The following is a 14,269-nucleotide window of genomic DNA, read 5'->3' as shown; positions in this document are numbered from 1 at the left end:
ATAATACCACAATGTTTTTAAGTACATTAACTATTTCAAAAGATAAGAAACATTAATACATTCTATTTTTCAATTCAGTTTTGTAGGAGTTAACAGAAGGGTAAACAAAAATCCCAGATTTAGACACTTAAGTCTGCTACCCTTTTTGCTTTCTTGATGTTCTGCATTACGTGGTCTCAATGGTACAAGTACTATGCACATCATGAATGGGATGAGAAGATCAGGACTTTGATTTATTTAGAGTTTTGCTGTTGTAAAAGTGACAAATATTTAAGATAAAAGGAGCACTCCTTACTTCTTCCTCCAGAAACTAGCACGTAGTGGAGTAACAACAATTTTAGATTGAAGTCAACACATCACGTAAACATGTAGGCAGAAAGAAGAATAGCTATGTTTTCTTTAAAAGTGCCTTAGATACTTGCACTAAAGCCTCTTCTCAAAAAAAATAAGTAAGGACCCAAAATATTGTGAATTGGGAACAACTGCATAGAATCTAGGAGAGCTGCGAATAGACAGATATTTGTTTAATCTCTCAACTAATGGTTTATATTTAAACAGTTATAATTACCTTCTTTTTCGTTTCCTAACAAAAATATAATTGAATTCTACCCCCCGGAAATAAAGTGCTGCTCAACATACCGATGTGACTTTTGATCCTCTTTTCTTCTTTTCAGCTCGTTCTTTTTCCTCAATTTCCATATTCTCTTTTTCTATTAATGATATGAGAGTATTACAGCGTCTCTGAAACTCCTGAGGAAACAGAGAACAACAAATATTATATGCATCATACAAACTCTGTCATTTACAAAAAAAAAAAAACAAACTTGAATTCCAAAATACTCAGTTTTTCCAGAAGTGTTCAATACCCAGACTGGTAAGATGAACTTTGTTATTGCACATCCGTCTTTATCTTAGTGCAACCTTTTCTATAAGGAGAGAAAGCTAAGATATTTACTGAAATAGTCAGCTTCCTGACAGTTTTCAGGACTGCCTATATCTTCCAAGCTGATGTTCCTAAAGACTGATGCAATCTTTCGTCATGTTTATGTGAAGCAAATAATATCCTGCTGCCAGCATACTATGCCAGATTTTAGGAAGAGGGGTCTTCAGGTACATATTTAAAGCAGGAAGAAATCAAAGCTATCTTCAGCAATATTTTGCGGTGGCACACAGACATTTTGTGACGAAGTAAGACACTTTAAGTTCTCAACTGGCAAAAATCTATCCAGTTTTAAGCCTTGAACACACTGTTGTATGTACCTTCAGTCAAAAAGCACCAAAAAGATAGGAGGCCTTAAATACTTTTAAGCATTAAAACTTCCAAGTCATCTGAAAATGTTCAAGATTAAATAACAAAAATGTCATTTATACATTAAAAAATATTTCCAGTACAATTGTCACAATACTTCCATTGTACTTAATAAGAGTTGGCTTGGTAGCAGAAATCATTTGATTCCTGTATCCCATCTAGAAAAATAGATCTCTTACCAAATACCGAATATGTACTTATTTCTATTATTATTATTGTTTTAAGTATGTTTAAAACAGCAATTCCATGGGCTTCTCTTTCTAGCACAAGGCAGGAAGGTTTCTTCTGATGAAAAAAGTTGGAAAAGAACATCTTATCTATTAAACTAAGTGAAAAAAAATGTGATCTATAAGCTACCCAAAAATTGCCTAGTAGCATAAAGCTCAACCTACAACTGGTCTATTCACCATGAAGTGAACAGGTGACCTTTTTGCCCAGGAGTCAGTCTCCATTTTCTTAGTATCTGTAACCTGTACACTGCCTCAGCCATCATGCATGCTTTCTTGATCCTGATCGTTCTTAAACAGACAAGCATATGACTCATTTTGGAGAAGTTCATGTCCTAAGACTAACTATTTTCCTTAAGTTCTCAAGGTGCCACAGATTCCTCTACAAATGGGGCTGCAAGGCCTTGGATGAAAGCTGCACAATCCAGAATGAACACAGAATCCTTCAACCTTTCTTATAAGCAAAGAGAAATATTCAGGAAATTTTTCTTTACAACTCCCTGCTGGAACGGTTCCAGTCCCATGCACGTAGTTTTACAGTCATTTCTGCCACATCCATGTAAAAGTAACCCCAAACCCCCCAACCACAACCATAAATATATTCTCATGTCAACCAATAAAACCCCTCAAATTTCATGCAAACAACAGCATTCAGATAAAAAGGCAACAAGTTTGAAAAAACTTGGGTGCAAGCCATCCCAAAATGTATTGCATCCCCAAACACAGAACAGAGATCTGTCCCAGAACACTTCACAAATCAATAGAGATGATTGAAAAGAGGCAGAAGCAGAAGAATGATTGCCAGTATGTCAGAAGCATTTTCCATCATTTGAATTTGTGCATGTTACACTCAAAGACAAAGGAGCTGTAGGCAGAGACTGATGACAATCTGGTCCACAAAAGCAAGCAGTTCAACCTTCCTGAGTGTAAGAGAAATTACTTGGTGTTAAATTCAAGACAAACAGTTATCAGAAATGTGCCAAGAAATAACCTCTGACATTTGCCTACAGCACTGAGAAAAGTTCTCGTATTTAAAAGGAAAAAAAACACTTGCATAGATGCATATGTTTACTATAATCAAGTGTTCAGGTTGACATTTAGTCTTTCCAGACTGCTACTCCAGAACATGCAGAGGATGGACTCAAAAACAACTTTCTCAGGAGAATCACAGAAGCAGTTGACAGTAGCATGTAGTATGCACACAGGTTTCTGCTTCACCTACTGTTACAAAGAGAATCTGCATTATAAATTCTGCCCTGAACTCCTGAAATTTCTGTATGGACTGATCCATCTCATTTCAGTACTATAAAAATACACTTCAAGTTTAAAATGCCCTGCACCTTTACAGTTGCAATTTCATTCAGTATGGCTGATACTTTTCTCCTTAGGATTGAAAGAGATGAGATGTACTTTGCTCTCCACTTCATAGTTATAAAGACTAGTATTGCAATAAATAAGATGGGAGCACTGAACCATCACCTTCTGCATGACCGAAGGCATAGATGGTGGCTTGATGGAGAAAGTAGAAGTCTGAAGCTCTGTCAACAGGCCTGTACATTCCTGTATTTACATAATCGTTTCTTACACTGGCTAGGGTTACAGAAAGGTAAAAGAACGTACATAAATTATGCCCAGAAAACAGATATGTGATTCACTACTGCCATGATATTCTGCATTCTTTCTGCATGGACAGAAATAAAAGAATAATTACTAACCCATAAAATTAAGCTTTGGTGCATAGTTTAAAAAAATCATAGTTTTAGGCACTCAAGTTCTGAAAATTTACATTTTGGGTTAAAAAACTGTTAATGTTATAATAAATCACTGAAGCAGAATCTTTGTTTTCCAAAGAGAAACCTTCAGGAGGAAAAGAAACTGAAATAAGAAGATGGAAGGTAAATAAGCTTCTTATACGGAATTCAAGAGACATCTAGTGGTTAGTTGAACACAAAGTCTGAGAGCCCAGTAACAAGTACTTGCCAGAATTACACTGCCCTTTCTATCCTTTCATGAGTTTGAATGTAATGAAAGGTAATTTTGAGGTCACATGAACTTCACTGTTCTAAGAAGGTGTTTTATCCACTTTCACTGAACTTAATATATAAATCTTTATAAAGATTTCTGTTTATACTTAGTGCATTATTCTCATAATCAAATGACTTTCCAACACTTTTCATCATACAAAGCATCAAGCCAGTGCAAAATAGACTCACAGAAATGAATACTCCCCAGAAATACCATGGTATTTGTATGCATAAAGTATATCAGTTACGGGCAGTTTAAACCATACATATCATGACCATTTGTAACAATTACGAAAATTAATGCATACATGAAATGAAAGATCACTTTACCTTTGTATTTTCATACCGTTATTTCAGCAACATAACAGTAGAAAAATAGTATTAACAGGTAGACTTTTGAGAAAATAAGCCAAAATTCACTGTATTTCCACCCAGTCTCTCCAATTCAGCATTAGATACCACAGAACATGGTTCCACACTTTAGAAAATTATTCCTTTCTCCTTTAAAAATATTTTTTTTAAAGGAACATAATAATTTGAGAGAAGACTTAGAAGATTTAAGTCTACCTCTGACTTAAAAACATCAATTAATCTTAAATGTTGAGCTGTATTTTTAATTTCCAGTACTAATTTATATTACATGTATTTCCTTAAGCAGATCCCTCCAAAGACAACTTAAAAGTAACTAAAGTTAATATTGGAGAGGTTTTTATGGTCACAATTTTAAATCCAGTATCTATTCAAACAGACATTTCAGCAAGAAAAGTCTTCAATTATTTTTAACAAAGAACATTTTATGAACATACACTAATGTTGGAAAGCAACGAGTGAAAAGTAATGCACAGTGGCTCTGCAGCTACTGAACTATCCAAAAATGCAGATTTATATACGAAATGGCATGAAAGTTACGTGACCACAACATATCATTTAGTAAGAAGTTTGCTTACAAGGCAATGGGAAGTATCTATGAGATACTTGTTGTGGAAGGGACAGGGTGCTCCAGTATTTTGTCAGCCGTGCACATATGGTTTTGTGTTCAGTCAAACCAAAAAATAGGTGTTTCTTCTCTTACTCTTGAAAGTGAGTAAGATTAGATCATTCCAGGTATTATAAGAAAAACTGGGAAGTACATGTTCCCCTTATAAATACATTCACATTCAAATTGCACATACATGTGGCCTTTAAATAAGATACAAACTTATACATTTTATCTGTAAGAAGGAATTTAATCGGAACTTAAAATTTGACCAAAGATTCCAAGTCTGAACTAAGTTTCCTTAGAAGCATCCCATACTCAGAGGCTAGTGCCTACATAGCTTATTATTTGCAGCCACCAACACTCCCAATAGTATTATGTTCTGTTACTTAATACCTAAATTAAAAAAGAATGCCTCTGCTCTCCAGAAAAAGGAAAAAATACAGCTAAAAATCAGAGTATTAGTCAACTTACTACCTAGCCAAGTTATTTTTCTGAGTATAAACAAAATCAGCAGAAAACTAAGTAAAAAAATGCACTTAAATACAATAGTCTTTATTCAAAACTACAAAGTTCATTTTAAACCAATAGCTTCGATGATTAACTCACATGAATCTCTGAAAATTTTCTCATGCTTTTAGAAATTAAGCAGGAATATTAGAAAATCTGTTCTTTCCTCCAAGTATATAATTAAAATGTTTTGAGTCATTTAGTCCAAAAATTCTGAAGAGCAGTCACATTCTAGGAAATACTGTTAAAACTTTCAGTTTGCAATAAAAGTAACATTTGTAAGGCTAGTTTATTTCTGCATTAATCCCTTTGGGTAACACACAACTTCAACTTGGCAAGTTTTCTACTCTGTTTGTTTCAGCTGTACTGTGTTGTTTGTTGTACTAAGGGAATAGGTAGTTTTATTAAAAATAAAGAATGAGAATGAAAGCTGAAATTATTTTTGAGAATGAAAGCCAAAATTATTTTTCCGGCACTTATTTCTTACTTTCCAGTATTTTGGCACAAATCCAGATTATGTAATAGGGCTTAAAAGTAACAAAATTCTTCAGATACCTACTTGGTCCATGTAGCTGATACCTACCATTGCAGTTCTAGATTTGATAAACCAGTCAAATCTGAACTGAGGAGCATTGCGCACACACTGCCGTAGTTCTTCATACACGTTTTCTTTGTCAAAGCCCATCTTGTGTAACATGCATATCAGAAATCTGTCTTCTTCTTCTGTGTAATTTTTCCCTTTGTTTGTTCCATACTGAATACGCAACTGATGGAAAGGTGCTTTATACCGTGCAATCTGAATGCAAAGCAAAAATATTGATATTAAACACACAGTGCTACATCATGGATTTATTACGTATTCATGTGGAATACTGACACATAAAAATAGAATTTCCATCCCCAACTGTTCCCTTTCTGAAGGGATGTAAGAGATTACATCTACCTGTAACCACAGAGTTAGCAAGAAGCAGTCACCCTAAAAAAAAATTTAAAAATCCTGCAGTGATTACTTTGGCATCAAGGGCTTTCTTGATACTGATCCTCCGCTGAATTCTTGCCTCTCCTCGTTCAATTTGAGCCATAATCCTCTCAATGTCCTGTAGTTCATTGCAACGTTCCCAGAAAACAGCTAAAAACAAAATTTGTAAAATAAGATCTTTTCCTTTACTGTTTCACCTTTAGTCAACTAAAGCACTCAAGCAAGAAAATGTAATACAGTTTGTAGATCCACAAAACCTTAAAGATTCAGTAATACTTTCTCTTTTACTGTGCTAGCAAAGGAAGCTTGCACAGATCTTCATTCACTGTCTTTAAGTTAACTATAAGCAACAGCTAAGTAACAAGTATAGGACTGTTTATATCCAATATAAATTGCTGGAGTTAAGTAAAACTGGGAAAAATTACTTTTAAAGGTAGTTAGTTATAACTATGGTTTAATGCTGCTAACTTGTTTCAACATTCTTATTCATGTCAATTTTTACTCGCTATTTCTAAAGTCAACAGGAACTTAGTTCATGACTTATAAAAAAGATAGTAATGTGTGGCTTCTCCTGATTCTTTGGGTTGGTTAAAAGATGTAAATTCAGCACTTTATACAGAGCTCTTGATGAGCTGTTCTTTTTTTAAGCTAACACACAAAACATCACAAGGTTACATTTTATGAAGGATTTTAGGAAAATTAAACATAAGGATGAAACAGGAAGAATTCTGAACAAATTAAAAAGTGTTGTGCAAATACCAAAGACAAAGACACAGCGCACTAGCTAGAACAGTATATAAACCTATAAAGAATTATGTTGGCACTATAATGCAACTTCATGACTCTACAAGACCACCGTGTCAATGTAAATCAACTACAACGTGTTCTAAATTTCAGCTGAGGAAAAAGGATAGCTCAAGACATGTTTGTGCTGCAAACCTAACCTTTAACACAATTAAATCTGCAGAGAAGAACTACAATATTCTTCCTATACACATCCAAATTCTACATTTTGTAGAAGAACACGTAGCAAAAAACAATGGTTATTCGACACGACTAAGAAACGTATTTTGAAATAGATACAGACCTGAATACTCAATGACCTCCTCGGGTGACTTTCCTTCCACCTCACGGGCAATATTATCTATATCATCACGACCGTATTTCTCATTAGCTTTAATAAACTGATTAAAATCCCTTTTATTCCAGTTTGTAAAACCCTGTAAGCACCAAGAGATCAGGAAGCTATTACTAAGTAGAAAGGAAACATTTTGCAAAATTTTGTCTTATGTATCATTTGCTACAACTGCCAATGCCTCTGCAATGTCACATAATTAGAGTGGATAATGGTCTTTCAGCATTTCCGTAACTTCTATTATTCAGGGCTTATTACTGAGTCATTAGAAGTCTAAAGAGTTATTTTCTTGCATGACTCCACATGCATTAGTAAGAGCTTTTTACTTTGCCTCCTTTTTAAATCTTTTATGAATTATTTCTCCAAAGAAAGTCTCACTGACAGGTTACTGTAATTTTATTTAAGCAACAAAAAGTCTTTGGAATACAGGAAGCTCCAGGAGGAGTGTTGTTACAAGTTCTTCAAATATTTCAAGTATCTAAAGCAATAGCTGCTACTTAGTACCCATACAAACCTTGAACCAACCAAACAGGTGGATGAAAGCTTAAATATATCAAGAAACAATCTCTAGTCCAAAAAGATGCAATCAAATGGAAACTCCATAGCACTGTCAAATAAGAAGTTTAGTGTGTGCTGAAGAAATTAATCCAGAACTGAACAACAGTTAAGTGAGATACAATGCATGGAAACATGACCCAAGAACATGGCACTACATTTTAAAGTTAGTGAAAGGAGAAAGCATCAAGAAAAAACAACAAAAGTCACATCTACAAGGAACTTTGCCAGTTCTCCAGATGAGTAAGATGACTTCTCAATTAGATTGCATCTTTACAAGTTCAACATACACAAATATTTATTTCTAGACATCAACAGACATGCATACCATCAAAAGCTGAAGTATGTCCTCTTCTATAAACAGGTGAGGTTAATAGTCAAATTGGGACCTTGCAGGGCTAGGAATACTAACCTGCTTCCTTAAGAAAATTTTCTGAATCTAGAAAATCTCAGTACATCAAGACACGCCTTTCTCTTGAACAATTAACTTTTAATGACCCTAGGGAGCAGGATAATAGTCCCAAGTAGTCAATAAACTAGCTAGTGACATGGAGACAGTCCCAGTAGAAAAGGAACATGCTGAACCAAACTGGGACAGAATTAATGGATGTGACATGCCACCTTATACAGCTGTGTAAAAAACATATGGTAATGGAAGCTTGCCTTCTCTGATTTCAGTCTTGTCTGATAAACTCAGTAGACAAATGCACATACAAGTAAGTCACTGACTAGATTTCTACATGCATTGCTGGGTAGTGGATTCACTGTACAAGTCTAGGCCTCAAAAACATTGCAGACATCCAAAGAACATGTTTTAGCTGACTAAGACAAACTTAGTCAAGGCCAGGAAAGGGGTCTCAACCAAAAAACAAGCACAAATCATTACATCTTGCATGCTTACATCTCTATAACATTGATATAGCTTTCCTGTGCATACATGCAAACATTAGTGCTACACATTTACATTCCATACTAGTAAAAATACACAGTGAAATACTTGACCTATTATTTTACCTGTGTTAGTAGCTTTTCTTTCTCTTCAGTTTCTTCAGGAGTCAGAGGCATAGAATCATCTATCTTCTTTTGTTCTTCTTTTTGTACCTGGGCTGCATTCGGGAGGTCAGGGTTCCTGGGTACCTAAGATCAGAGGTATCAGTAAGCAAAAGTGCTGCAATGTTAAAGACACTTTTCCATGGACCTTGCTTTACAATCTAGAAGTACATGTTAAATTTCACACGAATGACATAGCCCACACCTACTAAGCATTTGTTGTCACAGAACAAAACAAAACAAAAAGCATCCCAACCCTGGGCTACTCTAAAGAAATGAAACCATAACAAAAACAAAACAAAAAAAAAGAGTTACACAAATATTTTTATACAAAACTATTGCAAAATTTAAAAACATTATCCTTCAAGATAAGGTGATGGATTAAAGATTGTCATTAAGTCACTAATATAAGGTCAAAAATGGTTCACTTCACACACACTTCACTTCTCTGAAGGGGAAAAAAAAACATTACCTTATATCCTATAGTTTTACGGTAATATAGAATTTCTTTTTCCAGAAGTTCAAACAATCGTGGTGGAAAAAATTGGAAATCCTGAATATTTGGCTGTTTTGGAGGTCGTGGAGCCTTCAAAAATACATGGGTATATTAACATAATGTAAGTTTGACTTCCATGCATTTAAACTGCCATAAATCAGCAGTATTGACAGCATATCACTTTACAAGTACATTAATTCTATTACCAGAATAGGGTGAGAGCAGGGGATGCAACATGGGAGAGCAGAAGAGCAAAAACACAACATGAAGACCATTGTTGCCAACATCTTACCTTTGGGACTTTTGGTTCACTAACACGTAGGGCTTCTCTGAAATAAGCATCAACTGCATAATTAGCTTTGCGCTCTCGTTTTGGAGGCTCTATCCATTCCATCATGCTCAGCTACACACAGGATTGAAGAACAATGTATTAAACTAACTGTATTCTTTTCTCAAGTCACAAAATCATGTCTAGCGTGGCACTGCCAAACAAGTATTTTTTCACACAAAGTCTGGTGCTTGTGCTCAACAGTACAGATAATAAATCGGAGCTCAAAAATAAGCCAGAAGTTATAGTTAATTATAACATGTATTTAAGCACATAAAAAATAATACACCAGTAAAGGAAGGCTGTAGTCTTGCAGTGGCATGACTAGACACCCTTACAGTGATCTTTACAGTAATCTACTGACTTCAGTCACCTGAGTGAGATTGTTTCCATCTGCTCAAATACCATTGAAGGTCTATGGACTTGGGCTTTAAATTCTATTATCTATGATGATAAAATGATACAAATGTACTGTGATATTTATAAGCTCTGCAGAAGCTATAACATTGGTAAAAAAACATTAGACAGGAGTGAGTTCTCTTACAAAAGGACTTCAGTTAAACTTAAAGCATATTTCAAGGCAATGCTATATTAAAATCCTTACAAAAAGGCAGCTTATCAAGATGAACAGTTCTTATTTACATATATACACACACCCATTCTATTCTCACAAAATATTTTATTTTTCTAAGTGTTTCTTCAAAATTGCTAAGAAACCTGCATCAGAAGTGCATCGTGTAGTTAACATGTAAAGAGTTCATATAATTAATTCTAGATAAAACCTTAAGGAAATCTTACGTCCCATATCTAATGCAAAGAGACAGAAGTAACATCGTGGGACCATGATTAATACTTCTTCATTTTCTTCATTTGGATGTTCTTTCTACATTTAGCTAAATAACTGCAAAAAAACTTCGCATGGATGTTTACAACTAAAACCTTCACTGCAGAAAAAAATCCACACACAAAATTCTAAACCGGATTTTTTCTTTTGTTACATGGCAGTAAAACAATACAGGATGCAGAGTAGTCTTTTTGCTGCAGAAAGGATAAAATTTGAGCGATTTTATCAGACTTTCCCATTAAGAAAAACAGGACGGGCCTGAAAGCTCGTTTAACACAAATTAACAATCCCAATGGTAGTACAGACCTAAGTGAATTCTTCAGGTCCCTCTTCACTACCATAACCTTTGCAGCTATAACATTGCTAGCATAGCCTGTATACTTACACCTCTAACATCTCCAATGCTTCTCTTTAAAAAAATTACCTTCTGTTTTTCTCTATAATCTTCACCTTCAAAGTTGTATAAGCTCATCTCTGTGTCCATAGTGAAGTTTCTTAAAGAGCTTTCCCCCATTTTCTGCAATCGTTCATTCATTTCAGCTGTCTGAAATAAGAGACATTTTTAGGCTTACTCAAGCTGTTCTATGTTTTCTGCAAAAAAAAACAGCTTTCATCATTAAATGTATTTCATGTTGTTTTCTGCTTTAAAACTTTACTTACATTTTTCTTATTAAGCAGGATTTGCCCACTGTGCTTTCCAATTTTGAACAAACTAAGGCTTCCCATTATACTGTTTATTAATGGTGTGATGTAGCCCTACAACTATATAACTTTTAGATTAAATGAAATTTGTGCCCAGCACTTCATTTTTTCCACAGCTACCAATTCCCTAATAAAATTCTATAAAGATTTCGTGCCTATTAGAATTGTTGGCATAAAATTTACATGTTTCTAAGAGTTCAAGAAATAAACAATGCTTAAGATACAATGCACTTAGTTTGAACTAGTGAAAGTAATTACAACTCACTACTCCTACTCCTTCTAGGCTTTCATAAGGTTTGAAATATTTATGAAGAGTAAAGTAATATGTGGGCATATAAAACAGATTTACATAATAATTAAAGTGTTCTTGTCTTCTTCTATAAAATGTATTTTGCATATCTATGTTTAATGTTTGACAAAGCACAAATTCTATACAAAACTGCTCTCTAACCTTCTTTTCACCTCTTTCTAAGATAGTGGTTATGTCTTCTTCTGTTAGCTCACTGTCCTTAGATGCAAAAACATGTGTAGCTCCATGCCGGATCATCTGCAGCATTTCATCTTTTGCCAGTTTGTTAGACTGTTGGTCTATGAGTCTTCCTGGAATTAGAAAAAGTATGTTGAAAGTTGTAATACAAAACTTCCAGTATGAACATGCAAACAGTGGATTTTTTGAGTCCACCAGCAGAACAGCAAGCAAAAATCAACTATAGGAACAAACTACTCTTCACTCAAACTGAAAATAAACAAACTGGAACTTCAAGGTAAATACAAAAAATGACTGCGGTACAAGACATAACAAAGAATTTGTTTCACATGAAGATAATCCAATTTTATATTTAAGATTTTTTTTTTTGCAAAGTCAGCTGGACTCAAGATTAAAATCCTATTTCAAGATGAAAAGTGACAAGATATCATAATCATTAGAAGTATTGAAGATTTTTTAACGCTCACTTTACTGATCTCAATGCATTTCTGAATACTTTCATTTTCCCCAGAACTCTAATTCCTGTCCAAAAATTCCACCAATCCTGTCTCATCTTCATAGACCATCACAATTTTGACAATTATCCATTAAGTAGACCACTCTCAGAGAAAAAAAAAAAAAAAAAAAAAAAAGTCATATGTCTCAGAACCTACAAAAACTTAGATAGATAGCTTCAGGTTTTGACAAACTATTCTTCCCAGAGCTTCTAAACACAGCCACACAAAGCAGTTTTAATGTTCAGAAAATTCAGATGTAGTAAAAAGCACTCCTATATAATTATCTTTCATGGAAGATAGCTTTTTTCTCCTCTTTTTAACTGTCACAAGAAAAAGTAATACCTACTTCAGCAGTACTTTCTTCATTTAGAGTCTTACTTTGAATCTAAGCCCACATCACTCAGGATAATAATTCTTTCAAAAATTAAGCTGAACAACTGAATAACTTATACATTATAATTTAAGATGCTTTAGCATACTATTATTATACACAAGGCCTGTTTTCTCTCATACTGTATGCTTGTACAGTTATTTAACCCATAATTTAAAGGGACTGAACAATTCTGTTGCAGAAAAACATTTAGAGCAGTTGATACCTTGTTGTATAACTATAGAGTCCAGTCTCAGTTTTATTTCAGCTCTTTCTACAATCCTCTCTTCAACAGTATTATCAGTGATTAGTCGGAACACCCGTACTGGTTTCTTTTGACCAATACGATGCGCACGATCCTAACAAACATAAATCAATGAGTGTTCAGCAGCAAATACTCACAAGCAATATGCAGTTTGCTATATAAGCAGAAACATCAGACTGAAGCTAGCATAAATTCCTTGGCTCCTTCCTTATTCAACAGTATACAAGAGTAATCTACTTATATGTGGCTATTACACCTTTTAAGTCTGGGTCATTCAATTGCAATAAACACATCTACCTCATCATAAATGCAGAAAATGGAATGCCTGTCTGAACTGCTGCTGGTATGTGGAGATACAACTACATATGCAGACAGACCTGCATTGCATTCAGTTCATGTGACAAAAGTAGCGTCCCTTGACACCCCTAGCTTGATAGTACTAATTCCATGTGCAAAGTCATGTAGCTACAGCTTCAGTAACAGAGCTGTCCCACATGAGCTATGTTAAAGCATCAGTATGCAGCTCACATTTTACAGGTCTAGTGCACAGCAAATGAAGTTAGAACAAACACACTTTATTTGTTTCTATCAAAACTTGTGGCTCTCTTCTCCAGCGAGCTTATATGAAAATTTGTCCTCAGAAAAGAAAAAGAATAATCATCCTTCAGACTGCTGGCACCAAAATTGAGTGTCCTCTAAAGAAGAGCTGTTAAATCTTTTACTCTTCTGCATCATATTCAGTAGCTTCCTGAAAAACTTAAAGCTCACAAATCAGTTCCTGGTCAGTTTCCAGGAATTTAATACTATTAATATTGGTAATCAGTCTGCATCTCAAACGAAGGCAAAGATATTCACAGTAAATTCTTGATTTGTTTCAGAACATTAGAAGACAGGACCAATAACCCCCAAACATGCAAGAAGGCTCATGAGATTTTTTAATTCCAGAATTATAAACCTTGATTTTAGAAATTAACTAGCAGTCAGAAAGAGAATATAAGGGTTTCTTTTCATAGTTTTGACTTTATTTGCTGGTACATTTATGCAGAAACAAGGTGGTTTGCAAAAGCATAAGCCTTCCAAGAGGGCTGAATGTAATGCTGCATGCTTTTAATTCTCTACTATTTTGGCAATAGCCGAAGTATTATTATTTCACTCCTTACTTTGTTGGTAATGAAGACAAAAAACAACAAAAATGCAGGTTCTGGAAATACTTACACAAAATTGAACAATCATAACTAATTACCACCATGTATTAGAAAATTAACTCACCATGGCTTGCAGATCTACTTGAGGGTTCCAATCTGAGTCATAGAGAATCACCACATCAGCAGTTGCCAAATTAATTCCTAGACCTCCAGCTCTGGTACTCAGCATGAAAATGAATTTACTGCTGTTGGGAGCATTAAATGTGTCTATTGCTTCCTAAAAGAAAAGCATCATTAATACATCAGAGCTGTTTCCAATATGTTAATTACATCTCAGTCAAACTTCTTGGAAATTTAATTTTCAGAGCAA

General features: G+C 34.5%; 1 protein-coding gene across 1 annotated transcript in view; it reads right to left on the bottom strand.

Moving 5' to 3' along the window:
• The window catches only part of SMARCA1 (SNF2 related chromatin remodeling ATPase 1), a 33,185-nt gene that overhangs the window by 4,475 nt on the left and 14,441 nt on the right, over positions 1 to 14,269 (bottom strand). The window contains exons 13-23 of the mRNA XM_068696694.1: positions 14,024 to 14,176; positions 12,716 to 12,848; positions 11,587 to 11,735; positions 10,858 to 10,977; positions 9,554 to 9,664; positions 9,238 to 9,351; positions 8,730 to 8,852; positions 7,113 to 7,245; positions 6,057 to 6,175; positions 5,630 to 5,842; positions 640 to 750 (exon numbers count right to left, since the gene is read on the bottom strand). Of these exons, the coding sequence (XP_068552795.1) occupies positions 640 to 750; positions 5,630 to 5,842; positions 6,057 to 6,175; positions 7,113 to 7,245; positions 8,730 to 8,852; positions 9,238 to 9,351; positions 9,554 to 9,664; positions 10,858 to 10,977; positions 11,587 to 11,735; positions 12,716 to 12,848; positions 14,024 to 14,176 (1,479 nt within the window). The remainder of the gene's footprint in view (positions 1 to 639; positions 751 to 5,629; positions 5,843 to 6,056; positions 6,176 to 7,112; positions 7,246 to 8,729; positions 8,853 to 9,237; positions 9,352 to 9,553; positions 9,665 to 10,857; positions 10,978 to 11,586; positions 11,736 to 12,715; positions 12,849 to 14,023; positions 14,177 to 14,269) is intronic.

The sequence above is a fragment of the Anas acuta genome, chromosome 13 (genome assembly GCF_963932015.1).
Source record: "Anas acuta chromosome 13, bAnaAcu1.1, whole genome shotgun sequence".
Taxonomy (NCBI): Eukaryota; Metazoa; Chordata; class Aves; order Anseriformes; family Anatidae; genus Anas; species Anas acuta.
Note: the sequence above shows the minus strand (reverse complement) of the source record. Positions and strands in the feature narration are given on the sequence as shown.